This window comes from Eulemur rufifrons, chromosome 14 (genome assembly GCF_041146395.1).
Source record: "Eulemur rufifrons isolate Redbay chromosome 14, OSU_ERuf_1, whole genome shotgun sequence".
Taxonomy (NCBI): domain Eukaryota; kingdom Metazoa; phylum Chordata; class Mammalia; order Primates; family Lemuridae; genus Eulemur; species Eulemur rufifrons.
In genome coordinates, this window is record NC_090996.1 from 15,734,496 (window position 1) to 15,762,423 (window position 27,928).

A 27,928-nucleotide genomic window follows, 5' to 3' on the forward strand; every position below is an offset into this window, starting at 1 on the left:
CGTGGAGGGGGTGGCCCAGGGACTTTAACCTTCTGGGCTTAGCAAGAACACGCGTGTGTCTACTTAGCGCCTGCTGTGGCCATGCCTGCCAGGCCCACCGTGCGTGATTTCACTGGCATCTCTGGGTCCCCGGCCCCCAGCCAGGTGCTGTCATCAACACCTCCACCGAGCGAGGGAACGGGAGCTGGCATGCGACCGTGCAACCTGCCACCAGTGAGGAAGAGAAGTGTTGGGTGCCAACCCCGGCACCCAGGCACCCCCTTCAAAGTTCCCATTCCTGACCATTCCACGCTCTCTGCGACTTTTTATTGTTTTGTGAGCATGTAACCAAAAACAAACAGACAAATAAAAAACCCATAAAAGCTTTTGAAAGCAGAAAATCCCATAAGCAAAGAGAATATTTTAAGTGTTTTTTAAAAGTGTTTCAACTTTTTTTTTTTTTTTTGAGACAGAGTCTCACTCTGTTGCCCAGGCTAGAGTGAGTGCCGTGGCGTCAGCCTAGCTCACAGCAACCTCAAACTCCTGAGCTCAAGCGATCCTCCTGTCTCAGCCTCCCGAGTAGCTGGGACTACAGGCATGCACCACCATGCCCGGCTAATTTTTTCTATATATATATTTTTAGCTGTCCATATAATTTCTTTCTATTTTTAGTAGAGGTGGGGTCTCGCTCTTGCTCAGGCTGGTCTTGAACTCCTGAGCTCAAACGATCCGCCCACCTCAGCCTCCCAGAGTGCTAGGATTACAGGCGTGAGCCACCACGCCCGGCCTCAACTTTTTATAATAAAAAAAGTTATTGCAGACTTACTTTGTTCCTGTCATTTACAGTAACCAAGAGTGGAGAAATCACAGATACATCTGAACTTTGTCATCCAGATCAAAGATTTCTGAAAAGTCTTTGAAACCGTGTATGTGAATCAGGTTGTGCCACGGTACACGCCCACCAGCAAGGCAGAACTTGGGTGCACACGCCACTCCCACTGTCCTCGAAGTGGGTGTCAGTAACCCCTAAGACATGCTTCCCCTTGGGCCCACCAAGAACATATCCTAATAAAACAAGAAAATGAAAGGACACATGGAGCTCTGGTTCAGGGGTAGGGGCCTAGAACTACCCCCTGGCTTCAAATCCCAACTCAGCCACTCCTAGCTGTGTGACCTTGGGCAAGTTCCTTAACCTCTCTGTGCCTCGGCTTATGCATCTGTGAAATGGGGATAACAACCATTCCTTACCTCGTAGAACTGTTGTGAGGACAAACAGATTGACACCCATACAGTACCCAGAGGGTGCCTGGCACATAGTAAGTGCTCAGTAACCGTGAGCTGCTACTGTGTAGCCCACAAGACAGGCTGGTGCTCTGGGCTATCCATGGTGAGAACTAGCTTGCTTGTCTATTTTTTCCAGCGGCAGTTGGTGGGCCCCCTTTGAGGGGCACTGACACCCACGGAGCTGCTTGTACAATAGTGACAAGTAGGAAACACACTGATGTCCTGCGATGGGGTCGCGTGCGGCCACCCACATCACTGTCCCTCCACAGCGAGGAAGTCACCTCATTTCTGGAGGGTGGGGTTTACAGGTGTTTTTTAATTTATAATTTCAATCTATGTTGCAAAAATGTTCACAATGTACATATCTTTTTGCGATAACCACCGGCACAGGAGGCAGGCTCAGATCCACCTGGGACAAGCCAGCGGCCCAGGGGTGCGGCCTGCAGGAGGGCGGCCTCCTGTGCGGGTTTTAACCGTCGTTTTAGCTCTACTGGGATGGCGGGCAGGCCAGACGCAAAACTGGACACCCTGTAAATGATTCTTCCCATGAAGCCAGTGGCCTTGGCTTCCCCACTGTCGTGAGAAACCCTGAAACTCACTCACCCCAGGGGCTGACAACTGGGAACAGCCCAGACGGCCACCCTTGCTCAGGACGGGCAGAGAAAACCCAACATCCCATTTTCTTTCTTTGATCCTGTACCTGCGTGGGAACCGAGGCTGGGTTTTATCTTGGAGGCCACAGGGACGGCAGGGAGGAAGCTCTTCCCCGACACCGCTGACAGGTGAAGGAGCGCCGGGGGAGGCTGGCTGTCGGCCACACGCTCCATGGGGGACGGAAGTGGCTCCCGTGCCTGCGGGGGAAGAATCGCACAGCAGGGCAGGGCGTGAGGACTAGGTGCAAAGATATGACACCTCAATTCCTTGTGAGCTGAAGTCACGCGCTGATTAGACACCTCCTGTGTGCCAAGTGCTACGGGCACGTGGACGTGGACGTTGTGGTGGGCAGACTCGCGCTCACCTTCTCCTTCAACCCCCAGTGAGTGAACGAATGAGTGGATGAACGGTGTGCGCCTGGCTGTTGTCCGCCTTCCCTTTGCCCTTATCAACCCCCCCCCACACCGTGGAGGGAGTTCTCACCTAAACCAGCGTGATGGGTAATTGTGAATGGGCCTGAATGGGCCACGGGGTACCCAGATATATTTGGTCAAACATAATCCTGGGTGTTCCCATGAGGGTGTTCTGGATGAGTTCAACAAGTAAATTCATCCAAACTGAGTACAGCAGGCAGCCCGCCCTAGTATGGGTGGGCCTGGCCCAATCAGGTGAAGGCCTGCATAGAACGAAGGTGGACCCCCCCCAGGAAAAGAATGCGCCCCGCCCCACGGCCTCCAGCTGGGATGACGGCTCTTTCCTGCCCTCACACTCGAGCTGAAACACCTGCTGGTCCTGGGTCTCACGCCTGCTGCGAGTGCCATGGTACTTAGCACCCAACAACTCAGCTCGCACACGTGGTATTTAACTGACACGTTTTGGAACAAAGTAATGGACCTTTTTTTAAGTTAAAATACAAATACTGTGCAGGCACATTAAAATTTATGAAATCATCTTTAAAAAATAAACAGATCACAGAACTGTATTTCTGGCCGGGCTCAGTGGCTCACACCTGTCATCTTAGCACTCTGGGAGGCCGAGGTGGGAGGATTGCTCGAGGTCAAGAGTTCGAGACCAGCCTGAGCAAAAGCAAGACCCCGTCTCTACTAAAAATAGAAAGAAACTATATGGACAAGTAAAAACATATATAGAAAAAAATTAGCCGGGCATGGTGGCACATGTCTGTAGTCCCAGCTATTCGGGAGGCTGAGGCAGGAGGATCACTTGAGCCCAGGAGCTGGAGGCTGCAGTGAGCTGTGATGACTCCACTGCACTCTAGCCCGGTGACAGAGGAAGACTCTGCCTCAAACAAAATAAAACAAAACAAAAAATTGTATTTCTACCAGGATTACAACTACATGAAATACGTACACATGTGGCTTACGGTTAAGCAAGAGCTTGAGAAATGTCATGCAGGAGGGAAGGCACAGCATGGGGCCCTGTTAAGTCCAGGCCTCCTGTGTCCACTGTGAATTTGTGCAAATTCCTGACGGTCCCTCCCTGTCCTCTAACTCCAGCTTCCCCAGCTGCTCCGGGACCAGGCCAGGAGCACCCACGCCAGGGCCCACTCACCAGCTGCCCGCTCCAGGGGAGGGAGGGCGACCGCTTCTTCCTGGTCTTCCTCTCCACGGAGCGGTCCCTGCACGGGCCAGCATGGGACCGCCTCCTGTCTGCTGGGCTGGGGTCCGGGGTGGTGCTGGGCTTCAGGTCCCCAGAGTCCGGAGCCACCTCCTCCAGGGGGTGGCGGGAGGAGCGGCCACTGCTGCCCTCCCGGTCCTGCGCCTTGGAGCGCCGGGTGGCCGCAATGAGGGCGATGCTCTTGGTGCCCACGGCCATCTCCTGGAGGGCCTGAGCGCTGAGGGCTGGGCTACCGGCTTCCCCTGCCAGCCTCGGGGTGCTCAGCTCTGGGCCAGCGGGGTACAGCTTGGAGACCAGGCTCTTCAGGCTCAGGGGGCTCAGCTTCTGCAGGAAATCAGCACCGCAGGACGGTCAGATGCCACCAGGCTGTCACCATTGCCCCAGCCTGGGCCCCCAGACACAGGCCTGGAGACAATGGCTCCAGGCAAGCAGTTTATGGGCAGAGCAAGACTGGCCGGGGTGGAACAGGGCAAGGAGGGGAGTGTAGAGCCGGTTCCTGCCCTGGCAGGGGTGCGTAACCTCATGGGGGTGGCGGGGAGAGCGCAGCACTTGGCCTCCACAGGGGCACAGGGGTCTCCCGAGGCTCCCGTGGGGCAGGGGCATCCTCAGAACAGTGACTCGATGCTGGAGGCTGGATGGGTCCAGCACCTGCTCACTTATACTATCATTGGCAGTAACCAGTAGTAATAGCGTCTTAATAATAGTTCACATGAAGGGAGCAAAATCACTAACTTGTGAATATTCACAGCTTCCTCCGTCCCCCCAAGCCCACCCATCTGCCAGGGAGGTTCTTGCATGTGGTTTCCTGCCACCTGCTCCTTCCCACCCCAGGAAGGGACAACTTCCTACTGATCTGTACAACAAAGGGACAGACAGAAACAGAGAGAGGAGGCGGAGAGGCCGTTTGGGCTCAGAAATGTGAGTCAGGGCGACCTGGGATGGGAGTTGTTGAGTGTCTGGGCCGAGTGGCCCTTTGATTTCTTCAAGAGAAACACGGGGAAAGGAACAGGACTTTTCCTTTGGGTTGCTGGACCATTTTTCCTTGAATTTGGCACCATGTTAAGCCTCCTGGATTCATCATTTACAGGTGAGGAAATGGAGGCTCAGAGACAGGAAGTAACTTGCCCAAGGTCACACAGCTAGCAAGGGATGGGGGATCTGACCCAGGTCTGGCTGATTCCTGAGCCCAACCTCTCGGCAATCAGACTGTACTGAGCCCCCAAGGCGCCCACACCCCAGAGCCAGTGTGAGGCCGTAGGAGCCCGGAAAGTACTTTTCATTCATTCATTGAATCCCCCCAGGTGCCTGAGAGGTGGACGTGATCCCCGCAAAGCCAGCGCAAGCTTGGCGTGCCAAGGCCCAGATGGATTATGCCCATTCCCCATCCTGGGTTTATGGTGGGCCCTAACCCTAATGACTGCTGTCCTCACAGACGGGGGCAGGGCACAGAGAGGCACAGACATGGCCATGTGACGACCGACGCAGAGACTGGAGCCACGCAGCCACAAGCCACGGAACCCCTGGGGCCACGAGAAGCTGGACACAGGAAGGTCCTTCCCTGGAGCCCCCAGAGGGGGTGTGGCCCTGCCCACACTCAGTCTTGGACTTTCAGCCTCCAGAGTGTTCGAGAATGAATCTCTGTTGTTCAAGATGCCCAGACTGTGGTACTTTTTGTGGCAGCCCCAGGAGGCCGACATGGTGACCAAAACACTCAACTTGGTGCCAGGCTCAGGCTCTCTACCATTGTGATGGTTGTTTAAGCAGAGTCCTCCTTCCGGAAGCTTCTCTCCTGCTCTCCCTTGGCCAGTGTGGCTCTGACGGGGACACAATGACCCTGCTGGGGAAGGGGAAGCTCTCCAGAGCCCAGGGCTCCAGTCAGTGCCACACACCAACCTCGTGACCGGGTGGAGTTAGCAGGATGCGCACGGATGGCGGAGGGAGAAGAGAATCTTGCTTTCCTGGTTTCTTCGATGATGTGGCTTTCGATGACTTGTACCCATCACTGTGGACGAGACACAGAGGCGTCAGCAGAGCCCACTGCCAGGTCCCCGCGTCCTTCCTCTAAGCCGGGGCGAGCCTGAGCCTGAGCCGCTGGCCACTGCTCCAGCCACACAGACTGCAGCCCACGTATCAGGTGAGGGCCAGTGGCCTCTGTCACGCTTCTGCGATTTGGGGCCACACTGGGCTAATTCACACTGGTCACCTTCCATGGGCCAGACCCTGACCTGGAGCCAGGTGTGCAGGGTCTTAGCAGACACGGCCCCTGCCCTCCCACACTGCCTCTGAGTGAGGAAGCCAGAGGACACGTGGACACAGCTGCAAGTCGTGACATTTGTGCAGAAAATGGGAGGAAAAGGCAGAGCAGTCTCCAACAGGCTGCGGAGAGACCTGGGAAGCGGGGACAATAAGGACTAAATCTGGCCTTTGTCCCCAGTCCCTGGCGCAGACCCCCAAGGTCTCTGCTATGCTGATGGTGACTCCTGTGGCCCTGGACAGCTGCAGAAGGGGCTGTCACAAGAAGGACCAAGCCTGTGACTAGAGGGTGGGAACCTTGGGCCAGCTGACCTCTCCAGGGAGGGGATGAGGGCTGGAGATTGAGTTCTGTCACCTGGCCAATGACATAATCAACCACATCCACGTAATGAAGCACAAAAAAATGTCTGGACACCAAGGCGTGGAGCACCTTCCCTATTGGTAAACACAGTGATGTTCTGCGAGGCTGAAAGGCCCTGACCCCCCCGGGGTGACGGCCTGGCCGTTCGAACCTTAGCTGGAGACACGGCTCCCTCGTGCCGCCTTGGACATGGAGCCACCACTGTGCCTCGCAGCTTGGAGGCAGTTCAGCCTGCTGTCTGGCCACAGTCCGGGCTGCTGCTGCAGGTGTCGCTCTGACAGAGGCCAGGCGGAAGCCTGACTCCTCCGTGGGCCGGAGGTCGGAGGCCCCGGCTCACTCCGTGGACCTGCAGGCAGCCCCGTGTCTGAGCCCCTTTTTCTCAGCGTGGGGCTGACACCTGCTCACACCCTGACCTCAAACCTCCCGCCTCCAGAACTGCGAGACAAAAGCGTCTGCTTTTTAAGCCCCGGTGTGTGGCATTTGCTATGGCAGCCCGAGCCGGGACAGTGGCCCAAACTGGCAAACTATTAACTAGTAAAGCTAGGTTCTGAGTCTGCCGGTGTTCCATGTACTGGTGTAAGTTTTATTATATTAGCAAATACCAAAATAAAAGCGAAAGAGAGACAGAGAGAGAGGAGGGGGGGATAGGCTTTGAGGTAGGAATAAGTAACAAATACGGGACAAAAATTTTTGAATTTAGAGATTTTGTACAAATCTTGAAAAAGATACACATGGAACAGAAAGGGCATCCCTGGCACCAACTCCCCGGCCTCGTGGCTGGTCCCTGCAGTGAGCGTCTCCTGGGACATGTTTATTGCTCCTCAGCCCTGCAAGGACGGGGATGTCGGTTGCCTTTTGCAAAGAGGACACAGGCTCTGAGCTACGCCTGGGCCCTGTGTGTTGGCTGAGCGTCCCGGGGTTCGGGTTCACGTCCGCCGCCAGCCCCCCAACTCCAGGCCCCCAGCTCTGGGAGGCAGGGCCAGGGAGGGAGGGGAGGAAGCCCACCCACCTGTCTCTCTCCAGGAGCATCCGAGGCAGCTCAAACTGGGCGCCCCAAGGGAGGTCCTTCCTGTCATCCCGCTGGTCTTGGCTGGACTCCTCCGGTGGGGGAGATATATTCAGAACAGAGCCGTCCTGGGACCAGACAGAGGAGCAGAGTGAGGCCAGCAAGGACATGGGAAGCTGCCATCAAGCAGGTGGTCCCTGAAGGGTCACAGGAAGTTCAGCTCCCTTCCTGCCACCACAGCTCGAAGGGCACCCCCGGCTCCTTCCCTGCGCCCCACCATGGAGACAGAAAGCAGAAAGGAGGACCCCCGGGGACCTGGCACAGCCTTGACCTTGAGCAAAACTGGCGCACCAGGGAGACTCTCAGCGTCAGAGCACCCCAAAAGCCTGCAGGTCCTCGAAAGTTTAAATGAAGAACTGTCCGTGACTGAGCAATTCCACTGCGGGTGCGCACCCCATCCCGCAGGCCTCGAAAGCGGGTCTCACAGGGACACCCGCACACCGTGTTCACGGCAGCGTCACTCGCAGCAGCCAGAGGTGGGGACAACCCAGCGTCCACAAACAAAACGGGGCCCGTCCGTGCGAGGGAATATTACTCAGCCCTAAAACGGGTGGAAACCCTGACACCTGCTACAACGCGGACGGACCTTGAGGACGTTCTACTGCATGAAATCAGCCGGTCACAAGAAGACAAATCCTGTGCGACGCCACTTACCTGAGGTCCCCAGAGAGACAGAAAGTAGGGCGGCGGGTGCTGGGGCTGGGGGAGGGGGAAGCGGGTGGGCGTTTAACGGGGACAGAGTTGCAGTTTGGGACGAGGACAGGATTCTGAGGGTGCGAGGTCTGTGGACGGATGGCGGTGAAGGCTGCACGGCAACGTGAACGTGAACTCTGTGACAGCGGCTAAAATGGGAAGTTTTGTCTCACATCTACTTTAGCCCACACATACCAAAAGCAAAGTGGAAAAGAAAATCCTGTGGGTGCAGCTGGCAGCTCAGCAGTGGGTGACACCAGGCCTGGCCAGACCAGGGACTCTAGGGGCTGTCCCATGATGTGGCACCCTTCAAACACACAGTCTTTAAATACGTGTTCAAGGAGCTGAGCTCCTTGGAAAGCAGAGGGAGGAGGAGGAGGAGGACTCTAGTTGGGGTGCCACCCCACAGGCCCAAGCGACTCCCCTCCGCCCCAAACCCGCACAGGCCACTCGCAGGCCTCAGCTCTCCTATCTCCCAGGGCCTGCTGCCACCTTCTGGTGGAGCATCCAGGTGCAACTTCCAGCTGCTGTGACCCAAGAGAGGCTCCTTCCCAGCACTGGGCAGGTCTGCTCGCCCCTCGAGCCTGAGCCCCCGGCGGCAGGCTGTCCAGCTGGCCGGCCGTGACCGCGCTCCGGCCAGAGGTCAGACACACTGAGTAGGCCAAGGCTCCGTGCGGATGATAGGGCCGCTGGGAAGGACCTTTCTGAGCACTCGCCTGTGTCCGGCAAGCGGGGAGGGGACGGAGGGGGAGGGCTGCCTCTGAGACAGACCACAGGAGCTCCCTCTGCCGGTGGTCCCAGGAAACGCGGTGCAGGGGGTGAGACGTGGAGGGAAGGTCGCTGACGACGTGGCGAGTCAGCAACAGCTGTGAGCCCCGGGGCCACGTGGAGCCCACCTCGTGGCCGTCTCAATGGAGAGGCGGGGAGTCGGGGCGTCTCCCCCCACCCATTACCGTCAGCCACAGGTTGGGGGCTGCCGTGAGTTGGGGGTAACTCCCGGCTCCTCTGTGCTGCCCCATGGAAGCCAAGAGGACTCGCAGCTGGAGCCAAGTGAGGCACTTTCGAGAGGGAATTTACAGGAGGCCAGAGAGGCTACACCGTGGCTGCACCGTGGCTGCCCCGGCGACAGCCGACAAGATCCGCTCGGGATGAGAGTTCCCCAGGGACAGGGACCTGCAGGAGGCGGGGAGAACGGTGAGCGCCAGAGTTCCACAGGCGCGGGCCCAGGACGCAGGGCTTGGGGAGCACCAGTGGCTTCCCATAGTGAGGGCTTAGGGCTTCTGCAAGGGGTGACAGAAGCCTTCAAGAAGTGGTATGTGTGAGCACCCTGGATGGGGCAGGTTTGGAAGGGGACCCAGGAGGACCTGGGTTTGGAGACCTGAGACATGTGATTTCTACTTGAGGACAAAAAACGCATTATTCACAGTGAAAGATGTTTGAGTTCCATCTAGGGCACAGTGCACCTGTGATCCGAGCACTCTGGGAGGCTGAGGCCAGAGGGTCTCTTGAGCCCAGGAGTTTGAGGTTGCAGCGAGCTATGATGATGCCACTGCACTCTAGCCTGGGTGACAGAGTAAGACCCTGTCTCAAAAAAAAAAAAAAAGATGAAGTCAATCATGAAGAGGCAGATGCTAACACCTGGGCATCTAGACACCGAGTTCTCAGCGCACCTACTGCACTGACAAAGATTAAAAAGTTTAACCCTGGAGAGGCAGGCAGGGGTGGGGATACGGCACATGGCGATGGGTAGGTGGCAACGTCGGTGAGAATTCTAAAGAGATTCTCCTGCACCCAGCACATCTACTCATGGGAGTTCGTGCTAAAGATGTACAGGTTTGGGTAGCCACTGGGTTGCAGGCAGGACCCGCCGATGGGTGCTAAAACGCATGCACAACACAATGAGGAGACACAGGATGTGTGCAAAGTCTCAGTGTGTTTCCCCACAAGCCACTCATCACAAAAGGAAAACAGTGCAGTGGAGAAGCCTGGCAGATGCCACCTCGTCCAAGGGGTCAAGGTTAACATCACCCACAAAAGGACAAGTCCACATTGTGCACCGCTGGACGAGCACTGAGGACGCAGCTCGCCTCTGTGTTCTTGCCAAAAACACGTGACCTCAACCTAACCATGAGAAAACATCAGACAAACCCTAAACAAGGAACATTCTACAAAGTAACCGGCCCACGCTCTTCAAGTGCTAAAGTCGTGGGAGGTAAAGGACTGAGGCACCTGCCCAGGTTAGAAGAGATCGAGGAGCTACAACAACTACATGAAACATAAGTCCTGAATTGTGTTATGGACCAGAAAAGGACATTTGTGAGGGGAAAAACACATTATAACAAAAGATACTCCAATCACCCCATCACTCAGGAATTACAAGGGTTTGGGGCGAGGATGTGGAGTGACGGGAACTCTCGTTCACTGCTGGTGGGAGTGCAAAACAGCACAGCCCTCTCAGAGGACAGCTTGGCAGTTTTTTACAGAACTATACATACTCCTATCCTACAATCCAGCCATTGCTCCCTGGCATTTACCCAAAAGAGCTGAAAATTTATGTCCACACAGAAACCTGCACATGCACATTTATAGCGGCTTTATTCGTAGCCAAATCTCAGAGCAACGGCGATGTCCTCCCGCAGGCGAGTGGACACGCTGTGGTACGTGCAGACAACAGGATGCTATTCTGCGCTAAAAACAGAGCTATCAAGCCGTGGAAAGATGCAGAGGAGCCTTAGATGCATTCTACTAAGTGAAAGAAGCTGGTCTAGAATAGCCACGTGCTGCAGGATTCTAACCTCATCACACTCTGGAAAAGGCTCAACTGTGCAGACCGTACAAGGACCAGTGGTCATCGGGGGATCAGGGGAGAGGGATGAACAGGGGGCACAGAGGATTCTTAGGGCAGAGGAACAGCTCTATTTGGTAACATCATGGTAGACACATGACCTTATACGTTTGTCTAAACCCACAGAGTGATACCACACCGAGAGTGAACCGTAAGGTGAATGACGGACCTGGGGTGACACGATGTGTCCCTGCAGGTCCATCCCTACAACAAACGCTCTGCTCTGCTGGGAGATGCTGATAATGGGGAGGCCGTGCTGTGTGGGGGCTGGGGGTCCATGGAAACCCTGTGCTTTCCACTCAATTGTGCTGTGAACCTTAAACTGCTTCAAAAATAAATTCTACTAAAAAACAGAACAAAATGCAAAACCCAAAACAAGACATGTCTGATGTAGGGTCCTCCAACTCTGTCCCGGCCGCCCTGTCTTTTTGTGTCCTGACCGAGAGCCACAGACAGCCTCGACCACCCCGTGACCTCACCAGAAGGCTTGAGCCTAAACCTGGCCCTGAGCATTCCCAGGCACTGGAGGTATCCAGGTTGTCACCCAGAACACTGAAAGACACTGTCCCTGGCCCCGAGCACATTCCTCAAACCCTGGCATAAACGCCCTGCCCCGACCCTTACTTTGGACACACCTGGGAGTGCCTTGGTCTCTCGCTGTCCCCGGCTGCAGCCTCTGTTGCTTCCCCTGATGAATGCTTGGCCGATCACCCGGCACCGAGTGTCTCTGCCTTTGGCATCCCAACCAGCCCCACCTGGGGACAGTTTGGAGCACTCCCTGGTGGGGACTCCCTTGCGGCCGCTTTTGGGGTGACTCCAGCTGGGGCTTGGGGTTTGGTGGGACAGAACATACAGGATGATGGGAAGGGTGAGCATGGTGGTGACACTTTGCAAGCAGGGGACAGATGGGCAAGTGCCAGCAGACCCGCCTCGCATAGCCGCCAGGGCACAGACCCACCACGGAGCCTGGTACTTCTGTTCCAGGGTGGGGGAAGTGGCCTTAGCTGTAGGCAGACCCCTGTCCCCTCCCTCACACCGTACTTCTGGGCAATGGCGCCCACCCAGGCTGAAGTCTGGAAGTTTCGTCTCCGTGCTCCCAAGGGGTGAACAGAGGGTCCGTGGCTGGGGGACACCAGGCCTGGCCCAGGGCGCACAGGGTTAGGTGACGGCAGCGTTCACACACAGCCCATGCGGAGGCCCCTCGTGGCGCTCTTGCCCTAGTGAGCTCCCAGCTGGGCACCACAGCCCACCGCCCAGAGAGCCTGACCAGCCCCAGAGGAGAGCCCTATAACGACATCTTGCTGAGGTTCCCCAGAAGACACCTGTCCAGGCCACCAAGACAACAAGGCCCCCGACTCAGGGAGCTCAGGCTGCCTCTCCGGCGACGTTCTGTCTTCCATGAGGAGCCCCTGACCATAACCACGGATCACAGCATTGTGGAGGCAGAGAGCAAACCCTCCCTGCCACCCGTGAGCAGCACCCGGGCCACCAGACGCTCCCAGGTGTGTCTACCTGCACCAAGCCTCCCAGCCAGCCTTGGCCTTCAGGGCCCTGGCGGGGCTCGCCATGTCCCTAAGCCCACCCGCATCCCCCACTGGGCACAGCTGTCCTCCACCTCGGTGTTCTGGCTCAAGGCAGCTGGCAGCTACTGTTTCTACGTTTCCTCTTCTGCTTCAGGCCCGGTGCAGAGCAAAGCCCCTCAAGGGCCGGCCCTAAGCAGGGTGGGATGGCACCGCCAGCCTGAGCCCAGGGCGCGGAGCTGCGGGTGGCAGGTCGGACTCACCCGGAGGGAGCTGGCCATGAGCGAGTGCAGCAGCAGCAGGCGGTTGAGCGTGCCCTCGCCCAGCTCCCGGGCGTACAGGTGGTACCGCTTGTCCAGCGCCTCTGGCACCGAGATGCCACCATCTGCAGGGGCCAGCAGAGAGCAGAGGTTAGAGCAGGGCCGGGGGTGCAGCTCCACCACCACCAAATCCACGCAACATCCGTCATCTGTTCAAAGACAGGGTCACTCTGTGGGCTGATCAAAGGCCAATACTCCGAACTGATAGAACAGGCTTTTGTGGAGAGTGGGGTTTCTACAGGTTCATTGTCTTTTTTCTGTTGTGTTCACGTATTGCCTTTTAATCATAAAATAATGTTGCTAACAATTCTAAAGTATAAATAAAATTTGAGTGAAACAACCACTCCTAGGAGTATACCCCAAAGAACTGCAAACAGGTGTCAATCAAAAACTTACACAGAATGTTCTTAGCATTGTTCACAGGAGCCAAAGACTGGAAACACGCCAGATGCCCATGAACCAAGCAATGGATAAACAAACGTGGTCTAGCCACACTGTGGAATATCACACTGTCGTGAAGGAGTCAAGTTCTGACACATCACGGCATTGACATGGAGGAAATTCAAAAACATTCTGATGAGCAAAGAAGCCCAAAGGTTGTATGTTGCATGACTCCATTTACATGAAATGTCCAGAACAGGCACATCCGTGGGCAGAGAGCAGACTGGTGGCTGCCGGGGCCGGGGCAGGGGTTCGAGGTGTCTTTATGGACTAGGGGAGGTGTTTTAGATCTCAGCAGAGGTGATGGCCGCACAACACTGTGAATGTACTAAATGCCACTGAGTTGTCCACTTTGAATTGCTTCAAATGGCACATTTTATGTTATGTAGTTCTTACCACAGTAAAAAACGTTAAAGTAGAAAATTTAAAGATGGCATAATTTCAGCTCTGGTAAAATTTGACTACTTATAGGCTGGGACTAGAGAGGGGTTGGGTTATAAGTAACCTGTTTTCTTTTCCAAAACATTGCTTAATGTTATTATAATTTTTTAAAAATAAAGTGTCTTTTTTTCATTATAAAGGAAATTATGAATACCTCCTCCCCAAAGGAGAACTCAGTATTCAGGCTAAATAAGTGCTGACTATAAAAATATAATGATGATGATGATGATACTTGAACACAACAAGCCCTTTCTGCCCCAGAATGCTACACACACAGAGACACATGTGTATGCACACATGCACACACATGCACACACATGTGCACATGCATGCACACACATATACACATGCATGCACACGCACACACCGGCACACATGTACACGTGCACATATGCACACACATGCACACACATACTTATACACATACATGTGCACACATGCACACAATGCACGTGTACGCAGTGGCACACATGTACACATGCACATATGCACACACATGCATGTGCACACAATGCACACACACATGCACGTGTACACACTGGCACACATGTGCACATGCACACGCACACATGCAGACCAAGGCCTCAGGCTGTTCTCTCCTCCCGAGCAGCAGCCTCTCCATCCTTCAGGTCTCGGCTCAAATGTCATTTCTTCCCAGAACCCGCTCTGACCACCACTCCTCGGACAAGGCCAGGCCGGGCCCCCTGCTGCTCTCATAACTCTGCTTCCTGTCCAGCTGCCATTCCAGGGCAAAACTACACAGTTCTTTATGTGACTGGCTATTTAGTGTCCATTTGCCCAAGAGACTGTCAGCTCCAGGGGACAGCGCCTGCCCAGCTTGGTGACGGCTGCATATCCAGCACCCTGTCCAAGGCCTGGCATTCAGAAAAGGTCTGCGGAACTGAAGAATGAACGAATGGACTGATGAGAAGCAGGTGTGGATTCCCTTCCCCCTCCCGCTGCATCCAGGTGCTCAAGTTCAGAGGAAACAACGGCCACCGAGGAGGAGACAAAGTGCTGGGCACGAAGGACAAATCCCAACTCCTTCATGCCACACCCTGGCGCTTCTGTGAGGTATTAGCTTTTACAGAGACATAGAAAAGTCACAGAAACCAAAGAAAGGCGCCCGTGTAACTGCTTCACACTCGTGGTGACTCCGTGTGTGTGTGTGTGTGTGTGTGTGTGTGTGTAGAAGCACATCACGGTGGCCCCCAACCCCCCCGACCCTGCACAACCCCCAGGAAAGCATGTGCTTCCCCCAGAAGTTTCCTGCTGCTGACATCAGCAACCCCAGCTCGAGGTGGCCTTCCTGCTGTCACAGGAGCAGCTGTGGCATCGCCAGTGAATGGAGAGCACACAGGACATCCCAAGGGAATGCAGCGGGGGCGGGGTGGGGGGGCAGGTTGTTCTCTCACTGCGGAGGATGTTAACTTGAATAAGTCTATAGATCAGTATTGTCAGGTTGATATCCTGGGGTCATGTAAGAAAATGTCCTTGTTTTTAGAAAATATACCCTAGGCCGGGCGTGGTGGTTCATGCCTGTAATCCTAGCGCTCTGGGAGGCCGAGGCGGGCGGATCGTTTGAGCTCAGGAGTTTTCGAGACCAGCCTGAGCAAGACTGAGACCCCGTCCCTACTAAAAATAGAAAGAAATTATATGGACAACCAAAAATATATATAGAAAAAATCACCCGGGCATGGTGGCGCATGCCTGTAGTCCCAGCTACTCGGGAGGCTGAGACAGGAGGATCGCTTGAGCTCAGGAGTTTGAGGTTGCTGTGAGCTAGGCTGACGCCACGGCACTCACTCTAGCCTGGGCAACAGAGTGAGACTCTGTCTCAAAAAAAAAAAAAAAAAAAAAAAAAAAAATGCTCGAGGAGAGAGAGAGACAGAGAGAGAGAGGAGAGGGAAATATTACTGATTGGGAATCCACAGGAACTTTTTGTGCTAACACTACTCTTGCAACTTTTCTGTAAGTCTGAAATTATATCAAAATAAAAAGCTGAAAAAGAAAAGAAAATACGGGGCAGGAGCTCTGAGAGAATGAGGAGGGAGAGGAAGAGGTGTGGCCGGTGTGGCCAGGGCTGCCCGCTCCACAGGCTTGGAGACGGGGCGTGGCGGGGCGGGGAGGGGGCTGCAGGAACATGGGACACACAGACAATGTCCACATTCACCAATAGGGACAGTCAGAAAGTGATGAGGTGCATTTCATCGCACTCTCATAAAACAACTTCTAGGGTCACAAGCGAGTGAAATGCAGAGGCAAGCCTGGTGGGTGGGTACGGCAGGCTCCTGTTAGTGTAAGAATAACCCGCTTGCACACTTGCACCTCGCACGCTGCGCCCAGGGAAGGATGGTGGGGGATCAGCAGCAGGGGCAGGGCCAGGGTCGGGGTGGAAGGAGATGGTGTCTGTGCTATGCAGTTTGGACTGTCCCCGCCCGGCCACGGGGCTGGCCTCACCCTGGATCAGCTGCCGCTGCTCGCGGATGACCTGCTCGCACAGCAGCCGGTGCTGGTGGTAGCGCTGGATCACGAAGTCCTTCTGGCACAGCAGGTTCTTGCGGCACAGGTTGCTGGCCTGCAGCGCCGTGTTCTCCACCTCCAGCTCGTGGGCCCTGCACAGCAGCCGCAGCACCTCCCGCTGGTCCTCGCTGGTCACCTGCCTGGGCAGCAGCTTCTCCATCTGAGAGGCCTTCTGCTTGGCGGTGGCCAGGCGCCGCTCCAGCCCCGCCTGACGGAGAAGCCGAGAGTTTGGGGAAGGTGAGAGGGGGCTCCGCAGCCCACACCTGCTCTCTCCCGCCGGCCGGGTCTGCAAACGGCAGCAGGAAAACGGGCGGCGACCCGCTCTGAGGACGTGCTGCCCTCGCCTGTACTGACCACGTCTTGTCTTTTCTCAGTTCTGAGGCTTTGACACGGGCGGCGGGGGGGGGCTGCCCCTCCCAGGCCGAGCCAACTCCTAGATACAAGCAACTAAGGCCACCAGCTCAGCCATGGCCCACGGACACGCTGTTCACATGCAAACCAACTAACCCAGCGCCCAGGCCCCAGCTGGCCCTCTCCAGGCGCTCACACTCCGCCCTAATCACCCAGGGCCAGGCCTGGGCCCCAGCGACCTCCGAAATTACTCAAACCAGCCAATCCTAAACCTGCGTCCCCCGCCCTGTCTATTCCTTCCCATGGGAATCGCAATAAAGCTCTTGGACAACTTTTCCAGAGCATTCTCGGAAAGAGCACGCTATGTCCCCTACACTACAGACCTCTCGTCTAGAACCGAGGGCCTGGTCCTCAACCATGTGGAGCGTGACACGCAGCATGGAGCCCTGAGGCCCTGTTCCCCGCCGCGGGCCAGGGGAGCTCACCACCTCCTGGGTCCCCGAAGGCCATGAAGCTCACCATCACGTGGGACATGGCTGGGCCCCTCGAGATCCACCTGTGAGCTGTGACCACACTCTGTACAATCAGTCAGGGTTCTCCAGAGAAACCACCGCCAGGGGAGAGACACACAGATGCAGGCGTGCTTACGTGTGCACGTGTGTGTGTGTGTGTGTGTGTGTACACTCAAAGCCGGCTGACCGCAGATGTTAACCACACCTACAAAACACCTTCACAGCAACAGCTGGGTTGGTGTGTGATTGAACCACCGGGCCCTGTGCCCAGTCCACAGCAAAGCAACCATCAGAGCGTGTCACTCAATCTCGGCCACGGCAGGCACACAAGCCCCCCTGCCAGCCCCCATCGCGGGCCCCAGGTCAGAAGACAGCACCCAGTGCCGCCAGGAGGATCGGTCTGGCCACCTTCATCTTCCTCTGGGGCTGATGGGGACCCCTTTGGGAGGAGGGGCTCAGCTCCCCTGGGGGATCCTCCTCTCCTCCCGCAAGTCACTGCTCCCCAGCCCTCCGCCCCTCCGCGGCCTCCCCGGCACCCGTGCCCACGGCCGTTTTGAGGCCACAGCACTGAACCGTGGACGGTTGCATGTGTCTCTCCCACGTGATCCTGAGCCGAAGGCACAGCGTGTGTCCTTCATCTTTGTGTATCCAGGGCCGAGCACTGAGCTGGACATTGAAAGCACGGACTTGTTTTGATTAATTGTTAACTAATTAATTAGTTAACGGACACTTCGTTTGCATGCTACATGACATATTGATATCTACATTTAGCTCCTGAAGGTCATACTCTCTTGTGGATGCACTTTACTGGTTTGAGCAAAAGGCAGTTTTCTCATTTTTAAAGGTCAGAGGACTTTTGAAGTGAAATTGCGTCGTCTCCAAATTGCTGAGGCAGATGTAATAACGTTGAGAGGTTTCTGGTTTGGCTGCATAGCTTTTAAGTGAAATAAATGCCGCCTGCTTTTAACGACATGACATCAACAGATGCTTCTTGCGCTTGCCTGAAAATACACCTGCAAACATTTAACTAATGGGCTGAAACAGTACCCAGCTTTCTGGTATTTCCCCCAAAGTGTCTATCACGTGCCAGCTCTGTAATTTTTCTGAAGTGAGACTATTAGATAAGTAGCTATTACATAAATAGCTCATAAAAATAGCTAGCACTTCTTGGAAAACAAAAATGTGCAAAGACTTCCTTCTCCAGAGAGGAACCGCGAGTGTGGGCTTCCTTCTGCCCGAGGCCAGACTTAGCAGAGAGCTGAGCAAGAAGCGATGGAGGTCACTTTGTAAACTGAGGCACTCTCGCTACACAGGTGCTACTGCAGCGGGCTCGCGGGGAAGCAGGAGGCCTTGCCCTTCCAGACGCCACCAGAGAACACGGCAGGCAGAGGCCTCCGTGGACACCACAGCACCACTCACGCCCCATTGCCACGGTCACCGACCCCCGCAGCCCCCTGGCATTGGTGCCACCCCAGGCGAAGGGGCATGGGCCAAGCTCTGCTCCTCCCGCCGCTGGGGATCTGAGATAATTTACCTAACCTCTCTGAGCTTCAGTTTTCTCATCCATAAAACGGTTGGGATCAGTCCTACTGCGTGGGGTGAGCTCATGGGCACCAAGGACCCACAGCTCAGCGGTCAGTGACCCGTCACTACTGCCTGACTGTGAACGCTCGGCCCACTCCCCACCTTGAGGGCTGCAGTTTTCCGCTGCTCGGCTAACAGCAGGTTGACCTCCTCTCTGGCCAGAGCCACTTCGTGTGGCTCCGAGGACTCGTCCCTGTCCCAGTCGGTGTCCAGCGGATCCTCTCCCTTCTCCGGCTCTCCCCTGGCCATGGGGCCGTGGTGGGGGGTCTTTTCCCTCTCCCAGCTGTGGGGGAGAAATACAGAGGGTCAGGGTGCAGGCCACGCCGGGCTGGGTGTCCTGGCACCCCCGGTCCCTGAGCCCCTCCTGGCCCCGGCTGACCTACGCACAGGCGTGGGCATGACAGCAGAGCTGAACTGGGTCTGCTCTATGATCTCTTATATGTACATATAAATATTTTTAAAGCCATGACCAAAGACCAGAAGGAAATACAAGGATTGGGAAATATTTGCAGCAGGATCAGAGCGAACAAGTGTGGGGCTCTGCAGCCCCCCAGCCTCCGATCCTAGAACACCCCTGGCCACTGGGTGACCTTGGCGTCTCCTATGTAAATGCACCCCCTCTGGGCCTCGGTTTCCTCAGCTGTAAGGCCGGATGACAACTGCCCGTACACCGGGGCTCTCCGAGGATTGGCTGCCCTGACTGCGGCCCTGGCAAGAGGGTCCCCAAGGGGTGTGTGGAAGGAGGCCCGAAGCAGTGAGAGCAGGCTGACGTCCAGCTGGAAGCGATGAGACGTGAGCATCTCCTATCACTGAGCCTCCCTCTAGCGTCAGGGCTGCGCTGTTTGTGCCATTGTCTTAAGAGAAGCAGGAAGGAAGGAGGAAGCAAAGAGGGAGGAGAAATGTGGGGAGAACCAGGAACAGAAGTGCGGGAAGGAAATAGACATGAACTCGGCACTGGGTTTCAGGGTGCCCATGAGTACGGGGGGCTTGTGTCCCTGTCGTCCCAGTGCAACTGTCAGGAGCACCCCCTTTCACCCCAAACACGTCCCGAGGTGGATAAGTCACATGGTCAGTCTCCATCTGTGGTCACTCTGTCCTCGGCAGGTAGGAATAGGAAGTAAATGCACCACGGAGAAAGAGCCCCGGCCTGGGGATGGGCAAACCCACGTGTCCTGTCCTGTAAATGGGGCTGATCCAGCTGACCTGCCAGGGCTGCCTGTGGACATCAGACTGTGAGAGAGAGGTTGAAGGGATCTGGAAGCTTCCCTGACCTGGCCCAGCCTAACTACAGGGGCGGGAGCATAGGGGAGGCGTGCGGTCAGAGACCTGCCTGGGAAGAGAGAGTGTCATTGGCCATCGTCCCCCTGGGGGACCTGCAGGCGGCAGAGGATGGCTGGACAGCAGCAGAAAGCAGGAGCTCCTGCCAGTGGCCGTGTCTGCTCCTCAGGGCCCCCCTGCCCTGTTGGGACAGACAGTGCTGGGGTCCGGGTGGTGCCCAGCGGGCAGGCACACTCACTCCGCAATGGTCAGCAGGTGGCGGGACACGTCGACGTGCAGCTCGATGTTGGTGTTCTCGAGCTCCACCAGGCTGCGCCGCATCTCCATCTGCTCCTTGAAGGCCGCGATGAGCTGGGCCCGGATCTTGTTCATCTGCAGGCGGCTGTCCTCCTCTGTGTCGTGTGGGGGCATTGTGACTGCAGGCAGGAAAGCAGCCCGCTACAGCAGGAGCAGTGCCACCTAAGCCAGGGCTGAACTGCATGCTCGCTCACAAAATGGGTTCTGGCCCATGGAGGAGCTCAACACACACGTGGTGGATGGGAGGGTGGATGAGAAAATGGGTGGATGGATGTATGGATGGATGGATGATGGATGAGAGGGTGAATGTGGGTGGATGGGTAGATAAATGGGTGGATGGATGACTGGATAATGGATGAATGGCTGGGTGGGTGAATTGGCTGGGTGGGTGGGTGGATGGGTAGATGGGTGAATGGATGGGTAAGTAGATGGGAGAATGGGTGGATGGATGTGTGAATGGATGATGGATACATGAGTGGATGGATGGATGGATGGATGATGGATGAGAGGGTGAATGTGGGTGGATGGGTAGATAAATGGGTGGATGGATGACTGGATAATGGATGAATGGCTGGGTGGGTGGGTGGATGGGTAGATGGGTGAATGGATGGGTAAGTAGATGGGAGAATGGGTGGATGGATGTGTGAATGGATGATGGATACGTGAGTGGATGGATGGATGGATGGGTGGGTAGATGGGTAAAAGGATGGTTGAACTGGTGGATAAATGAATGGATGATTTAGAGGAATTTAAACCTTCCCTTTGCCTGGTTTGGGATCAGGCTACCTGCATTTGAGTTTCAGGAACCCAAAGAGGGGTGAGGCTGGGCTAACCAAGTGAGCGCAGACCTCACTTTCTCAGAGAACTCTGCCAGACCCTCACTCTGGGTCCATTTGCCACCTGCCCTCTCCTTCACAGCGCTCTGTGTATCTATACTTAGGTAACATTTTGGGATAAATGTTTCATATCTGTCATTCCTGCTAGAGTGTGAGCTCCACAGAGCAAAACCATTCTTGTCTTCTGGTTTCCTGTTCGCTGTGGCCCTGCACGTCCTGCAGGCCACCCCCTACGACACGCTGTCTCTCCTCAGGCACCAGCCATATGGGCCCACCTGCTGTTCCCAGAGCTCACCAAGCCCATCAGCCCCAGGGCCTTTGCACGTGTCTGTCACAAGGCTCTGAACCCAGATCTGTGGATGTTACCATGCTGCCTCCTCAGAGAGGCCCTTCCACAGCAAGCAGCTATGAGACGCCCCTTCTGCCCTCCCTGACCCGCCTCCTGCCCAGCACTGTCTTGGGATCCCTGCATCCTGGTTTGCTGTCTCCCTCCCATGGGACTGTGTCTTTGTGGGGGCTGGGCCACCTAGGACCTATTCCCCTGCCTCTGGCAGGGAGAACCGCACCTGCTACTGGGAGGTGCTCAGTGAATGTGAGCTGCGTGAATACAGAAAGGAGCATGATGCTGATTCCCAACTGTGCGTGTAAGTAAGCACAGGTACACGTTTATGTGTGCATGTGTGATGTGCATCTATGTGTGAATGTGTGTATTTGTGCACACATATTTTGTGTGTATGTGTATGTATGTACATGTACACATTTATGTGTGAATGTGTTTGCATGTGCATACATATTTGTGCATGTATGTTTGTGTGTATGTGTGTACATGTATGTATTTATGTGTTTGTGCACATATGTGTGTGTGCATCATGTGTGTGTGTGTGTGTTTAAAAGGCTGGAAGGAAATAACTAAATGCTGACAGTGGCTATCTCCAAGCTGTGGGATTACAAATTAGTTCTGTCTTCTTCTCTGTATACTTGGCAGTATTCTCCAAGTTTTGAATGATAAACACATATTACAACTACAATCAGGAAACATTTTGAAACAAGACCCATTTACACAGGTAGGGAAGACACTTTTGTTATAAAAATTCAAATTATACATCAAGAGTTAAAAGCTGTCCTGACCACCTGATCACTCAGGCAGGTAACCGCCACCCCCCTGTGTGCCCTTGTAAATCTTTTTCTGCCTGGTTTTGTACGTGCATATGCATCCAGAGAGATACACGGGGCTTTTCTATACATGGCATCAGACCAGAGCTATTACTTTTCCACTTGCTTTTCTCACCCAGTGATGTGTCTCGGAGGCCCTCTGCCTGCACAGTGGACCCCCCTCATTCTGGGTAATGGCTGTAGAGCGCAGGGGTGCACCCCAGTCTGCTAATCCCATCCCCCTAGATGGCACTTTGGGCCATTCTGGTCGCAAGCCTCCTGGGGCACATGGGTGCCTTTGGAGGAGCGAATTGCTTGGGCACATTAAGTTTTAACAGATGCTGTTCAATTGCCCTCAAAGGAGACATACTAACTTACACTCCCAACATTAAGGGGTTTTTGAGGTTTTTTGTTTGTTTGTTTTAGAAACAGGGTCTTGCCACATTGCCTAGGCTAGAGCTCAGTGTCTCTCAGGCAGATCAGAGCTCACTACAGCCTCGAATTCCTGGCCTCAAGTGATCCCTGTGGCTCAGCCTCCTGAGCAGCTGGGACCACAGGCACGTGCCACAGAGCCCTCAATAATAGTGTTTAAGGGCACCATTTACATGCTTAATTTCATATAATTTTTTTAGCGTGTTCTGCTCTATTCTGGCAATTGTATATAATTTTATTATCCATTTAATAAACATTTCCTATTACCTGACATTTTAATTTTAGCTAGTCTAATAAGTGCAAATCATTTCAATCTGCATCTCTGTTCCTGAATGCATTTGAGGATCTTTTCATATGTTTATCGGCCTCTAGGAATTCTTCTGCGAATCACCTATTCATTGCCTTGCCTCTTTTAAACATTGGGCTGTTTGCTCTTTCTTATTGATTTTTTAGAAGTCCTTTATAAATTATGGTAAAACTTATCTTAACAGACCAAAACACGGGTAGGCATGTGTGTGTGTACACATGTCTGCTTGGTTTGGCTTTGTTACAGGTCTACTTAAGAGTGCCTTTGTAACTCACTGATGAATTTCATAATTTGTGGTGAAACTGTGGGAGGCTTTGAGACCTGGGAAGGAGGCCTAAATAAAACTGACTCGCAGGGGAAGGGGAGTGGGAGAAATCATTTAGTGGGTAAGGAGTTCTGCTTTGGAGAGCTGGAAATGTTCCGGAGCTGGGTAGAGGTGGCGGCTGCACAGCAGAGTCAACGTCTAAATGCCACGCAATTGTTCACCTTCAAATGGTTCATTTTATGCTACAAGTTTCATCTCAATAATTTTTTTTTTTTGACAGAGTCTCACTCTGTAGCTGGGCTGGAGTGCAGTGGTATCATCATAGCTCACTCAGCCTCAAACTCCTGGGCTCAAGATCCTCCCACCTCAGGCTCCTAAAGTGCTAGGATTACAGGCATGAACCACTGTGCCCCACACTCAGTAAATTTTTAAAAAGGCATTAGGGGCCGGGTGTGGTGGCTCACGCCTGTAATCCTAGCACTCTGGGAGGCCGAGGTGGGCGGATCGTTTGAGCTCAGGAGTTCGAGACCAGTCTGAGCAAGAGCGAGACCCCACCTCTACTAAAAATAGAAAGAAATTATATGGACAGCTAAAAATACATATAGAAAAAATTAGCCGGGCATGGTGGCTCATGCCTGTAGTCCCAGCTGCTCGGGAGGCTGAGACAGGAGGATCGCTTGAGCCCAGGAGTTTGAGGTTGCTGTGAGCTAGGCTGACGCCACGGCACTCACTCTAGCCTGGGCAACAGAGTGAGACTCTGTCTCAAAAAAAAAAAAAAAAAAAAAAAGGCATTAGGAATGCTGGGGACCCTGTACTGTCTCTGCAACTCTTTTATAAATCTAAAATTATTCCAAAATAGAAAGATTATATTTTAAAAAGTTGATCTGGGAGGAAGAAAAAGCAAATAGGAAGGTAAAAAGAAAAGAAGAAAGGCAGAAAAAGACAGTGAAAATGTAGAAAAAAGCAGAGAAAATAATCCAGTCCCGACATTTTACAGGCGAGGGATTAAAGCCAGGGCAGGGACACACATCAGGCAGTAGCCACACTGGAACTCAAGCCCGCGGCAGGGTCGCTGAAGCTCAGAGCGACCGACTGCACACCAAGCGTGCGGCAGGGAGGAGCGACCGGGCCAGGACGGTGGCCACAGAGCCCTGGGGAGGGACGACAAGGCCTGTGTGAGTCACCAGACCCGCACTCACCCCTGCCTGGTGTGTCCTGGACGCTGGGGCCGCTTTTCTTCTCCTTCTCCTGCTTCTCGAGTTTCGATTTGAGGTGCTCGATCTCTCTGCGCAGGCGGGAGATGACATCGGTGTACTGCGCGATGCGGTACGAGACGTTCAGCAGGTTGCGCTTGACCTAGTGGAGCAGCACACGCGGCCAAGGTCACACCCGGTGGGGAGGGCCCCACGGAGGATGGCAGTAATACGCCAACATGCTTTGTTACAAAAACCCACATCAATGCTTCTCAGCCTTAAAAAGGACGGAAACTCTACAACAGGGACTGACCCTGAGGACATGGTGCTCAGTGAAAGAAGCCAGTCACGAAAGCACAAATCCTGTGTGATTCCACTTCTACAGGGTCCCCAGCGTTAAACCCACAGAGACGGAAAGTAGAACGGTGGGTCCCAGCGCTGGGGAGGGGGTGGGGACAGGGTTCAGTGTGGGAAGATGTGAATGGTGGTGATGGCCGCACGACAGTGTGACTGTGCCTAACACCGCTGCCCTGTGCACTTAGGAATAGTTAGGATGGTAATTTTTATGTTATGTATATTTGACCACAATAAAAACTTTCAGGCCAGGTGCGGTGGCTCATGCCTGTAATCCTAGCACTCTGGGAGGCCGAGGTGGGAGGATCGCTCAAAGTCAGGAGTTTGAGACCAGCCTGAACAAGAGCGAGACCCCATCTCTACTAAAAATAGAAAGAAATTATATGGACAACTAAAAATATATACAGAAAAAATTAGCCGGGCATGGTGGTGCATGCCTGTAGTCCCAGCTACTCGGGAGGCTGAGGCAGGAGGATCGCTTGAGCCCAGGGGTTTGAGGTTGCTGTGAGCTAAGGCTGATGCCACGGCAGTCTAGCCTGGGCAACAGAGTGAGACTCTGTCTCAAAAAAAAAAAAAAAAAAATTCAAATAATCCATCAGGAGTTAAAAAAGAAAAACACCTCCCACTAGCAACCGCTGCTATCATTTGGACGTGTGCCCTTCCAGATCTTGTCTGTGCAGTTTGGCACATACAGTCATCCCTCGGTATCCCCAGGAGACTGGCTCGCCGACACCCCACAGATACCACAATCCACGGGTGCCCAAGTCCCTGATATAAAACGGCGCAGTATTTGTGTACAACCTACGCGCATCCTCCCATATACTTCTATCCGTCTCTAGATTGCTTATACTATCTAATACAATGCAAATGCTATGTAAATGGTTGTTATACTGTATTGTATATTTTCTATTGTTGTACTGATTTTTTTAAAATATCTTTGATCTGAGGTCAGCTGAATATATGGCTGGGGGACCTGCAAACGTGGAAGGCGACTGTGTGTGTGTGTGTGTGTGTGGAGAGACATATGTGGGCTGTTTCATGTGTCACGTGTTGGCTTTGAGTGTTTTTACAAATGGCACCAGACGGGAGATATTAATATTCTTTCACTTGCTTTTCTCTCCCAATGACACATCGTGGAGACTGTAACAGCTGCACAGTGTTCCGCGGGAGGGTGCACCCTGGTCTGCTAATCCCGTCCCCTCAGATGGGCACTTTGGGGTGTTCACACGTCTCCTGGGGCACGTGGCACATACGCCTGGCACGTGGACATGTACACATCCAAAACCCCAGGATCTGTGAATGGGATCTTATTTGGAAAAAGGGTCTCTGCAGATGTAAGTAAGTTAAGGACCTCGAAATGAGATCGCTCTGGATCAGGTGGGCCCTAAATCCAATGCCAGGTGTCCCCAGGTGAGAAGCGAAGGGAGCAGCAGGGAGAAGAGGGGAGCCCAGTGAAGACAGAGAGGAGACTGGAGTGTGGTAGCCACAAGCTAAGGACGACAGAAGCCACCTAAAGTGGGAAGAGACCCCGGAGGATCCTGCTCTAGAAGCTCCGGAAGGAGCGCAGCCCTGCTGACACCTTCGTCTCAGACTTCCGGCCTGTCACAGAATAATTTTCTGTTGTTTTGGCCGGGCACGGTTGCTCACCTCTGTGATCCTAGCTTTCTGGGAGGCCGAGGTGGGAGGATCGCTGCAGCTCAGGGGTTCAACACCAGCCTGAGCATAATGAGACCCCGTCTCTCTACCCTCAAAATAAGAAATATAAAAAAAGACCAAAAAAAAAAAAAAAAAGACACAAAACCATAAAACCCAGCCAGCGTTGTATGCACCTGTAGTCCCAGCTACCTGGGAGGCTGAGGCAGAAGGATGGCTCACGGCCCAGGACCTGGAGGTTGCGGTGACTATAATCACTGCCCTCTACCCAGGGACACCGAGTGACACTCTGTCTCAACGACAACAACAAAATTTTCTGTTAAGTCACCCAGTTGTACTGCCTTGTTACTGCAGCCAGAGGAAACTAATGAGTGAGTGAGCGTTGGCTACTGCGTGACCCCGAGTGACCGTGCGGCTCACCCGTGTCTTGATGTTCTTGGCCCTGTAGGCGTAGAGCAGGGTGGTCCGCGACTCCTCGAAGCAGGTACTGGCTGGGCTGATGTGCGCGATCATCACGGTGCGGCTGTTCCCTCCCAGGGCGTCCTGCGCAGGTGGAAGCACCAAGTTGACTGATGGGAGCCACGTGGCCCCCGCCTGCCCAGGTTGGCTGGCCCTCCCCCAGCCGTCGCTGGGATTGCTGGGAAGGGCAGCTGGTGCCAGGGATCAAAGGGCCAGTCCTCAGGGAGGCAACCCTCAGACAAAGTGGGACCCGTTCCAGGCAGAGCCCATGACTTCGGCTCTGATGGGAGCAGATCAGACCAAGAGGGACAAGTTTCCAGGGACACTTATTTATTGCTGTGCCTGTGTTTATCCGTACCCCACCTTGCTGTAGAATGAGGTGAGAGCATCCAGCTCAGCATAAAGGGGGATTTTCTCATAGTCAGAGCCATCCATAATTGAACAGGCAGGCATGGGTAGGCAGTGAGCTCCCCATCACCAGGGATATGCAAGTACAGACTGGACCATACTCAGAGGCATAAAGGGGGGAGTCAGGCAGTGACTAGAGATGGCTTCTGCAGTGTTTTCTGGGCTTAAGGGGTTCCTGGAAGGGCCCTTAGAGCCAGGCCTGGGCCTCTCTCCTGGCTGGTGTCTCCTAGAAGATGCAGGGTTGGCCACCACAGCCACCTACCTTCAGCAGGCGTGTGAGTTTGCTGTCTCGGAAGTTGACATACTGCGTCCGGCCACCACCCTTCTCGCTGAGTGCGGTGATGCAGTTGCCCAGAGCCAGCAGGGAGCGGTTGATGTGTGCCCCCTCCTTCATCCTCTTGCCTCGGTTTTGGGTCTGCGCGGGGAGAGGCCAGGCTGGGGGGTCTAGTCCTTCCACCTGCCCTCCCCCCGCCCCCGTTCCCAGGGAGGGGACTGAGGCCACAGCGGGAGGTGACCCCATCCCCTGGGGTCCTGGGGGCTGGTGCTCTGGGGGGCAGTGCCACGCAGCCATAGAGGGGGTCAGAGCTACGAACGATTCCAGGAAGGTGCTCACCATTAGAGGCAGCAAAAGCAGATTCCAGCAAAGTCTATGCTAAACCACCCCAGTTTTATAATAAAAATAAAAGAGGGTGTGTTTTATCTGGGAAGGACCCCCACAACTTTCTCACCCCCACTCCTGACCCACCCAGTGTCCCTTCCTCTCAGGATCTGTGAGTGACAAACTGTCTCTTCCATGGCAGTTGTTACCTAATCTCTTGGCCTCGCTGCACCT

The 27,928-nt window shown here is 54.4% G+C and overlaps 1 protein-coding gene across 1 annotated transcript in view; it reads right to left on the reverse strand.

Annotated features, from left to right (window-relative positions):
- Nucleotides 1-27,928, reverse strand: part of KIF19 (kinesin family member 19) — a 49,777-nt gene that overhangs the window by 11,270 nt on the left and 10,579 nt on the right. The window contains exons 9-19 of the mRNA XM_069485678.1: nucleotides 27,359-27,511; nucleotides 26,650-26,772; nucleotides 24,229-24,385; nucleotides 19,979-20,156; nucleotides 18,565-18,745; nucleotides 15,953-16,223; nucleotides 12,554-12,675; nucleotides 7,176-7,300; nucleotides 5,446-5,554; nucleotides 3,487-3,876; nucleotides 1,964-2,114 (exon numbers count right to left, since the gene is read on the reverse strand). Of these exons, the coding sequence (XP_069341779.1) occupies nucleotides 1,964-2,114; nucleotides 3,487-3,876; nucleotides 5,446-5,554; nucleotides 7,176-7,300; nucleotides 12,554-12,675; nucleotides 15,953-16,223; nucleotides 18,565-18,745; nucleotides 19,979-20,156; nucleotides 24,229-24,385; nucleotides 26,650-26,772; nucleotides 27,359-27,511 (1,960 nt within the window). The remainder of the gene's footprint in view (nucleotides 1-1,963; nucleotides 2,115-3,486; nucleotides 3,877-5,445; nucleotides 5,555-7,175; nucleotides 7,301-12,553; nucleotides 12,676-15,952; nucleotides 16,224-18,564; nucleotides 18,746-19,978; nucleotides 20,157-24,228; nucleotides 24,386-26,649; nucleotides 26,773-27,358; nucleotides 27,512-27,928) is intronic.